Source organism: Stegastes partitus, unplaced genomic scaffold, assembly GCF_000690725.1.
Source record: "Stegastes partitus isolate 25-593 unplaced genomic scaffold, Stegastes_partitus-1.0.2 Scaffold318, whole genome shotgun sequence".
NCBI lineage: Eukaryota > Metazoa > Chordata > Actinopteri > Pomacentridae > Stegastes > Stegastes partitus.
In genome coordinates this window covers 173,934-183,848 of record NW_007578049.1, presented here as the reverse complement: position 1 = coordinate 183,848, position 9,915 = coordinate 173,934, and the positions used below count along the sequence as shown (strand labels likewise).

Here is a 9,915-nt window from a genome sequence, read left to right as displayed (position 1 = left end):
AGGGAATTACTTTTATTTGAGATATGTGTTTTATTTGAAACCACTTTTCAAATGTTGGCTTGACCTACTTAGCGTGGCAGGGGAAAGTACAAACGGTGCGGCGCAGCTGAAGCAAAGCTGGCACCGTGCGTCGGTGTAATTCTGCCAGGGCCCTGCACAAAAACATGTTGGATGGCGCGCGCTTCATTGTAAAGGAATATTTAAGTGTCTCGGCCTGCTACAGGATGCTACGGTCGCGTTAGCATCTCGCGGAGCTTCCCAGATGTCACTTAGCTGCGACTGTTTCTGATGCTTCTGCTCGGTGGCAGGTGTGTCAGCAAAAACTTATCAAAGTTACAGACACGTCGCTCTGAATGAAGATTTAATTAGGTCAGTGGATGTTATTGGTTGCCTGTTGCGAGGGGAATTAATTAGCAGGTTTCTGAATAGTCTGTAGCCCTCCTGCTGCTCGCTTTCACAATCCGGAGAAAATCTCATTCATTATCATGACGGAAAATAAAAAATGATTCTTTTCCCTTAATAATAATTGATGAATGATGCTGAATAATTAACTGCATGGATTTAGCCATAACAGTTATTTGGGGGGGGGATGTATGACAGCATTAATTAAGAGTTGTAATTAACCCTAATGAAAAAAAAAAAAGTTTTATCATTACATGAATTTACTTATTGATGCTATTTTTATATGGAAATAGAATCAATGTCATGTCATTTCATTGCTCGCGATGTAATCTTTTATCCAGTTTGGCATAAAACTGTCAAGACATCTCATGGATTATTTAGCGCCACTCGGAGAAACCCAGATGACTTTGCTTCCTTAAAAGCAGCATTACAATCCCTGGAAGATGACGACTCCCTCTTTGGGCAGCGGTTTCAATTATTCCGTACGAGTGAGTGAATCCTGAGGAAGGTTTCACTCACTGAACACATTTTTTGGGAGCCGAGCCACTTCCATTGTAGTCGGCGTGGACGTTCTACCCGCTCCGCTAATGGCACACTAATGTACAGCACTCTCTTTTTTTTTTTTTAGTACTCTGTCAAATTCTCTCTTTTTCCCCGCGAGCCCTGACGAGAAGAGAAAACATCGCGCGGCAGTTTCGCTTCTGCAAGTCTGAGTGAAAAACAGGGAAAAAAAAAAAAGTCTGTGTGAAACATAAATACATGCTGGAAAATATTTAAGCTTATATAATCATGTGTTTTTGTGAGAAACATTTCGTTTTTAGATTTCCTGCGTGTGACGTTTTAGGAATTACATTACGACGCAGCGTGCACGCTTCAGTCGGTGTGTGGATGAAATGGTTTCGCCTGCCACAGGAGACTTATGACGGACATCACGCCTATAGACGGAGGTCAGGCTGCTAAACAGGAACACAGTTCTGCTTGAATAAAAAGAGCAGTGAATTCTGTTTCTATGCTATTAAGCCTGTTTTTAGTGATACATCAGTGCAGGAAGGTTCGTGCCTTCTTATATGATGACTGCTTTATTCTTCACTCTAGAGGTAAATATTAAACACAATAATATCTGTAGGTTAGGAGAAGTTAAGAGTAGAACAATTTGGGAGCTTTTACAACTATTATTGACAGATCATCTCACAGGTCGCTCAGGAAATACCTATTCCTAGTAGAGAATTAGGGCTGTAAGAGGATCAATTAGTTACGCAACAGAAATTTCTCATATGTTTTTAAAGGAATCACAGATAAACAAGCAGGTGTGTAACTCAGCTCCTGCTGGGAGACTCAGAATGTGACCAGTTTAGCTCTAATTGCACTCTTAGCAGGGAGCCCCACGGCCAGCATCCTGCGTGCCTCACAGCGCCATGACAACAGGCCGTGCTTTGCATACTTTAGCTTATGTTACTGTCAAGCTATGCTTACTGTGATCCCTTTACAAGACAACATACACCTTCTTTGTTTCATTAACAAGAGATGGACATCTTGTAGAGGGATCCTGCATCAAAAAGTAGATTTCTTCAGACATACAGTTGTGACTTGATAATCCAACGCTAAATGTAAAACCTTCTTTTATGTCGGATAGCAAAGCTGTCGGATTGTCAAGACGGAGGTCGAGATACAAGGAGGGCTCGATGCTGGAAGGGTCATTTGTTGTTCATATTTACTTCCACAAACACACTCTCTGTGTGTGACGTCGTCGTGTCCTCTTCTGCACATGCGGGACACTTTTGGGTCGTATGAAGTTCACACAGCAGATCACATACAAGTCACATGTAATTGGAAATGTGAACGAACTCACAAAAAAATCGGATTTCACAAAAAAATCCAAATTGAGCATGAAGTCCTGCAGTCTGAACGTAGCCAATCTGTGGGATTGTTCAGTCAGATAATACGCCGTTATCCTGATTTGTGACATAAAATGTCATGTCGGAGTCGGAATCCAAGGCTGTCGGTATGTTAAGGCTGTTTTTAATGGGTTCTGTTCTTTTTTCCTAAAAACCTGTCAGATAGCAAGGTTTAGGATTGTTAAGGGTCGGATTATCGAGTCATGACTGTACTTATATCTGACCAACACCATCATATTTTTCAGTTATGCAAACAAATTAACTATTGCTATCAAAAATGTCACAATTCAAAGTGTAGGATTTATACAACTATAATGTTAGCTGGCAAGAATAACCGTGATATGAGTAACTTTTTGAGAAACACTACAAAAAATATCCCCCCCAACCCCCCCTGTTTTTTACCAGAGTAGCTGCCCAGTCTTGGTGCGTGGTTGTCAGCACCGTCGTAAAAATCCAGAGAGTCCCAGTTATGTTCGGTGGCGAAGCTCACTACTTGTATCTGGAGAGACAGACAGAAAAAAAGGCGAGAAAGAAGAGAAGAGATTGTGCTTGTTAGCTCTTGTTTCATTGTTTCCAGTGCAGGTCTGTGGCGAGGAGGGATTGTATAACGCCTTGGAGGAGCTCGCACATGGAACAAGTGGTTTATCAGAGACGGTGACACACATCAGTCACTCTGAAGTCAGTGAAAATCATGGTTGAAAGACAATCACGTGTGTGACCCTTTTCATAGCCAAATCGTGCTTTGGGATATGTTTGATGTATTGTTGTCCTTGTTTTAAAGCAACCTTATGTGTTTTGTTTGTAGCGTGCTTGGTTATGAGTAGGCTATTGCTATTGTGAATGGTGACTATGATCTTAAACTAGAAGCAAATTAACTGTTTTTGTATTTAGTCTGGTACAATAGCAACCAAATTTCTTACTGAATATTAGTTAATTGTATATAATACCTGTATATGTTACCGTAATTTCCAGACTATAAGCCGCTACTTGTTTCACACGCTTTGAACACTGCGGCTTAAACAATGATGCGGCCAATTTATGGATTTTTACGAATTTGCCTCGAGACCAAAGTGACATTGAGAGCGACAACGAAAGAGAGACTGAGGAAGTGTGTGACAAAGTAATTCTGAGGCTGTTCAATATGGTGGCCCAGAAGTGTCACAATGACACAAAAGCCACAACACAACACAATTAGCCGCAACACTACAAAATAAGCTGCAACACAACACAACGACTGCAACGGAAATTGTTTTTTGTGTTTTTTTACCTGGAAGTTATACTGTGAAATGCGCAACCACACGAAGTGGGCAGAAGCCGGAGATTGTTGGAAACAACTCGAGAAGTACGTAAAATACTGACAGTGAATAATGTTTAATAATCTCGGTATGCGCTAATAAAGTGGTTGTTAACTTTGATTTACAAATAAAGAGTCATTGCTTGTTCGACTTGTTAATGTGGACGCCATAGGTACAGCCCGTTTTTGATGAATGGACACTATATACTATCAGTATTTTACTTACTTCTTGAGTTGTTTCCAACAATCTCCAGCTTCTGCCCACTTCGTGTGGTTGTGCACTTCACAGTATAACTTCCAGGTTAAAAAACCCCACAACTTCCGTTGCAGCTGTTGTGTTGTGGCTAATTTTGTAGTGTTGTGGCTTATAATGATGTGTTGTGGCTTTTGTGTTGTTGTGACACTTCTGGGCCACCGTAGTTCAACTTACGGTATCTAACGTGTTAAAGTAACTGATCAAGAAAAAAACAAAGAAATCATACCCAAGACACTGAACTGTTAAATCAGACATGTAACAAATAAGCTGACTTCATCTGCTGTAATACAAGAGGGAAAACTAAACGTTATGAGGAGGGTGTCGAATATTTTCAGCTCAACTCCACTTTATGGAAGAAGCGCCTTTGCCTTTGTATTTGTCCGCGAGAGCAGTTTAGCTTACACGCAATCAGGCCCTTATCTCTCATGATTAGATCCTATCTAGTTATCTCTGGATGGCCTCTCCCTCAGAAACTATCCATCCATTCATCCTTCTAATAATATCTTATCTTCCCTGAGATCCTGCCTGCTCAGCTTTTAAGCCAATGATACATAGGTCAGCCAGGAAGCAGCGTGTGAAAGCCGCTACCTGTATTCCAGCCCCTTCTGGAACCGAGACCTTCCACACGCAGTTCTGGTTGTTGTCATATGGCTCTGGGTAGCCGGGCGACAGGATGGTCCCACGGCGAGAGGTCAATACGCCTCCGCAGGGAACTGGGAGCGGGAGAGGTGTGAGTAGACAGAGCAGAAAAGAGCAGAAAGGAGAGGGGAAAAAAAAAAAAAAAAAAAAACGAAGCAGAGGTTAAAACAACACTTTGTCTGCAAGTTACAGGAAAGCAGGAGGGGGTGGGTTGTGCCAACTCTCCCCAAACTGTGCCCAAAGAGCCCAAGGCCTGGAGAACAGCTTGGACGTTGTGAGGTTTAGGCTGCATGCTGCATTTCAGCTGTCTGTATTTGGCTTTTTGGAATTTGGTTTTCCCGTTTTGAGTCATCGTACAGTGAGCTAACGCTAACGGTGCATTCTGTTTACCTATACACGTCGGCAGGGTGTCGTTCCACTGCGCCAGGTTGTCCGGCACGCTCTCGCAGCGAATGGCGGTGGAGCCGTGCAGGATGTAACCGGGGTTGCACTCGAACTGCACCAAGGAGCCGACCGCGAAGTCATTACCGAGCCGTTTCCCGAAGCGAGGCTCGGGGACCGAACTGCACTGAGTGGAGCTGGTCCGAGGCACGGCTGAAGAAGAAGGAAAATGCCACAGCCGTTAAAATGCATCACGAGGAGAGCCAAGTGTGCTGTCTTTAAAAAGCCTGGATACTCTTGATTAGGATGCATTTAAACTCAGGGTGGCATAAAGGTTAGAGGTAAAGTACATTGAATAGACATTTCAAAAATATACCCTCAGTGGTAACTAAGTGCGCTGCTATTGTGGGTGAATTTGTTGATGTACACACCCCAGCTTTGCAAATCCTAAGACCTATGAAATCCAATAAACGGTGCTGGCTCGATCGTTTTTTGTACAAAAATAGCCTACTAATAATAATACCAGTGGTAATTTAAAAATAACCTTGGTAGACGAAATGAAATCCCTTCGCGGTGTCTGGGCCAACTGTGGTAAATTTTATGGTAATCTGGTTTCCTGAACTCAGAGGGAGAGATTCACCTAGAGAGAGACGGAGTCAAGCAGAGAAAATAATTAGAAAATCAGGTAGATATGGTTGGAGCTGAGGTTGTCTGTCTATTCGTCTGTTCAGCCGAGCGTTCACTTCTCACCGGAGTGGGACCCGGACAGAGAAGACAGCAGGGTGTTCTGTTGAGTGGGTCCGTCGTAGATCTCCACCACGTCGTTCAGAGACGTCTGGAACAACACGAACTGTCCGAAGAGAACTGCAAAGAAAGACGGATAAGGAGACGAGTTAACCGCGATTGAAGGGTGGCAAATTATTATTCCACGCCACTGTCTGCGCCTGACCTTCCAATGACAAAATTAACCTGTAATACCTAATTTAAATTTTATTAAGCTGCAGTGTCAACTTCCATTTGAAGCCAACTATTGGCACAAAATTATATATCAGCACACTTAATAGTCAAAACATCGCCTTATCTTCATCATGCACCAGGTCCCCCCCCCCTCCACCAGACCCGTCAGTCGGTTCCGGTGGATCAGTCTTGTCAGCTACTGTGAATTTGCTAATGTTGGCAGAAGCTGACTTACATTCGGTAACACATGCCAGAGACATATTTCTGTCTTTTCTACTGTATTACAAGCAGGAGGAAGGTGTCAAAGGTGGCGACCTGTAAGACCTGAGACACAAGTGCTGCCTACAAAAACCGCAAGGATCAATCCTGTGTTTCCAAGCAGCAAAACATGCCAGCAGTGGGCCAGTAATTACATGCTACAGTTGGAAGTCAGTATGATGAAGGGCTGAAAGGGGCTCTTGCAGTAGCCAGAAATGAAACCAAGGTCTGCCGTATATTGCTAAACCGTGAATTGTAGTTGCAGGTTGCATTAGTCAGTCGCTTCGAGGCTTGAGACCGTTTATTTCCTCAAACTAGTACAATTCTCTCCGCCTGGAATGATCCCTGTGTTATTAAACGAGTCATCAGCAGCCTTAACATGCAGATCTGAGGGTGCAGCTGTACACAAGAAAACGTGTTTGTGCACGGCGCATGGTAAAAAAAATGTCCTTTAGGATAAATTACATTTATGTGAAGCTCTCTCGCTCCGACTACGCACATATATCACCCCTACATCTCTCCCGCCCTCTCTCTTTTGGCCCCAAAGGCTGAGGTGTAAAGGATTAAATCTGAACATTGCCAAGGATTTTCGGCTAAAAGAAGGTCACTGGTCACGTTGTACAAGGCCATTCCTCTCTCTGTAGATTTCTCTTAGAGCGTCAGCCGCATTTCTACCAAAACACTGCTCTGATTTACAAAAAGATAACCTCTTCACTTTCACGAAAAACACATTTCAAATTATGGCACCTAATACCGAACAGAAATGTGCATTTTTATTTCCCATTGAATTGTCCCTGTAGGTCTGAAAGAGAGTTTGATTATAAAAACACATCATCACAAAAGAGTTTAGCTCGATGTGAATTAATTGAATTTCTTCTAGTTTTATCTTTTCGCCTCTCAGGGCTGGACGTAGGGATGATGCTGAGCTTGTTGAGCGAACACAAAAGAATGGCGAAATTCTGCCCGTCTGCAGGAATAATTAAAAGTTTGCAGTGTGTATAGATTTTAAAGGAATCAGAGTGATTTAAATACTATCAGTCCTTGCTATGGAATCGACATTTTACACAAAAGTTGGATTCAAAAAGATTTCCGGCAGAAGGATGCACATGAACCAAAACTATTACCCGACACAGGAAAGAGCTCTCACACTATTCCTCTCTTGTGCCGAGAGGACAAAGGACCACGTATGTATTTACCAACACGCAAACAAAGGCACACACATGCACACACACAGGGATAATTGATCGCAGCAGTATTGTCCATCACTGTTAACCACATGGCTAATTGGTAGTGAAATACCTCTGCACTGCAGTTGCTTACACCCAGGAGATCTGGTGAGTCATCCAGGTCCTAACATGTCCAACAAAGTTTCAATCAATCCGTTGAGGGTGGGGGTGGTGGGGGTGGGGCCTTGGACTGCTATCAGATGATTGAAAATGTTTCACTGTTCATTTGAAAGGCTTCTTCAGCTCCTGACATCAGATGGGGAAAACATGGACATCGATCCCCGCGGAGCTGCCGTGCCTCCTGATGAGCTGCCTGAGTGGTTGTCCTCAATCATTCAACAGGAGGCTTGGCATCTCCAGGGGGGGACATGCCAAAGGGTTTCCCCCACCTGGTGCTACAGCCGGCGGAGCTATTTGCATAAATGGTAAAACATCATCAACCATTTTCAGAAGCAGTTCGATCTCACACATCGCCGATCGTCGAGTGGTTTTTACCAGCGCGGTTATTGCAACCTTGAGCCCGTAACCTTCAGCTGCTGCAAGATTGCAAATTACAGACGAGCTATTTTGTATAAGAAGGAAAAGCTGCTTATAAAAATAAAATAAAAATCTGGGCAGCGCTGCAACTTAACAAAACAACCTGTCTTTCCCTTCTGCGTGGGCGGTTCCGGGGAGGCTGTCTTTGTGTCTTACACAATATGTAGGCCAACCAAATGTTAGCTCCTCGCAGTCAAAATTTCTGCACGGATCTGACACTCCAAAAGCCGCAACGCAAATATAATGAGACAATAACCATCAACAGCCTCAGGGAAAGCCACTATTTATTCATTACACCACGGGGCATAATTGGACATCATATCCACCAATTACTGATTGTTTGTTAAAGCTCGACTCACACCCAACGAGCCAGTCATTCTAATAATCAGCCAACCATTGATGGTAGGATGTGATATCAGACAATACGAGGAGCAAATGCAATTTTTCCCATCTTGAAAATTAAATGATATTCAAATCAATTTTAGTTATTCCAGGGCACTACATAGTAAGGTCAGGACTATATATTAATCAGAGAAACTCCCTCGACATAATTCAAAACTACTTTCAAGTTCAAAAATATACTGTTTGTGCTGTTGCAATGCAATTTTTGCCAACACGGACGAGATGTTCTACAAGTTCTATGATATCAGAACTGGAAATTCCTCTCCATTAAAACTGAGCACACTCAAATTGCTCTGTGAAACACATGATGTATGTCAAAGCAACAGAGGAAGCTCGTGAGCGGATATTGAGATTGGACTGTTTTGTTGAAGTATGAATATCATTTACTTGATTAATTATTATTATTATTATTCCCAAGGTCAAAAATGATCTACCGTGCTCGACTTAATGTTTGCAGTAAATCCAATTTTGATTTAATTGAAAAGTCCCTTCTGTATTCTACATATTCTGGGTTTTTTTTTTTATTCAGAATAATGCTTGCACATGGTAATATTCCCGAGGACAATGTTAACAGCCGTGGTAATAATCTGCCGCTTTTTGACAACCTTTTACCTTCCTGTAATAGCCACACTCACGGCACGGCCTCTCCTAATGTGAAGGATCCTACAATAATTCTATCCATATCTTCATAACATGTCATTTACAGTGTGTCTGGCTAAAGGACCACCTATCAAATGTGTCAAGATAAAAACAGCCTCATCTTTAAATGTCACTTCAATTAGGAAACCCTGACCTGGACTCGAATAAACGGCTGGCAAGCTTCTTTTCATCACTAATAATATCTCTGCTAGCTTTTCAGCATGATTTAAAAACTCCAAAGGGGTCCTTGAGGGTATTCTGGAGCATCCCCATTAAAAAAAAATCAGGCAAGTGTTAGTGTCACCTTGTTTTACGGAGTAAATTTGTGATCACAGGTCTCATTCTCGCTGTCTTTTCATCTACATGACAGAACACTGTACACTGTATATACACTTACCAGTACAAAATACTGTTCAATACGATTGCATATTGAGATTTATGTGTTGATGAACTTACCAAACTCTCTCGGTACAGATATGGAGTAGACACAGGTCTGTCCAGAAGTATAGTTTCTGGGGAAATTTGGAGATAAAACAGTCCCGTCTGATCCTGTAGAACGACTTCCGCAGGGAGCTGCACAAACACACAAAGCGGTGCAACATAGAATTAGACACACTCAACAAATTGTTAAACTTAAATATGTTCAAGCAGTTATGTGTATGTGTCACGGAATCATTTATTCAAACTGGTATTTCACCTTGACAACTTGGCAACGCCCTGTTCCATCCAGGTCGGCCATCATCTCCCATACTGCAGGTGAGTGTAGAATAGCCCTAAAAAAAAAAAAAAGAAAGAAAGAAAGCAAAGAAGAAGTTTAGAAAAAGATCAGTTTACTATAGGATGGCCAATCCACCAAATCAACCACACATCTAACAGAGTCAAACAACCATCAAACCGCACAATGAACCAACCAACCAACCAACCAACCAACCAACCAACCAACCAACCACTCAATGAACCAACCACTTAACCAATCAACCAACCAACCAACCAACCAACCAACCAACCAAAGAACCAACCAACCAACCA

General features: G+C 42.4%; 1 protein-coding gene across 1 annotated transcript in view; it reads right to left on the bottom strand.

Moving 5' to 3' along the window:
- The window catches only part of LOC103358536 (CUB and sushi domain-containing protein 3-like), a gene marked incomplete at its 5' end in the record, with an annotated part of 221,174 nt that overhangs the window by 55,283 nt on the left and 155,976 nt on the right, over positions 1-9,915 (bottom strand). Inside the window, 7 exons of the mRNA XM_008283549.1 lie at positions 2,700-2,796; positions 4,436-4,560; positions 4,877-5,080; positions 5,412-5,507; positions 5,618-5,731; positions 9,343-9,459; positions 9,584-9,659. Coding sequence (XP_008281771.1) covers positions 2,700-2,796; positions 4,436-4,560; positions 4,877-5,080; positions 5,412-5,507; positions 5,618-5,731; positions 9,343-9,459; positions 9,584-9,659 — 829 coding nt within the window. The remainder of the gene's footprint in view (positions 1-2,699; positions 2,797-4,435; positions 4,561-4,876; positions 5,081-5,411; positions 5,508-5,617; positions 5,732-9,342; positions 9,460-9,583; positions 9,660-9,915) is intronic.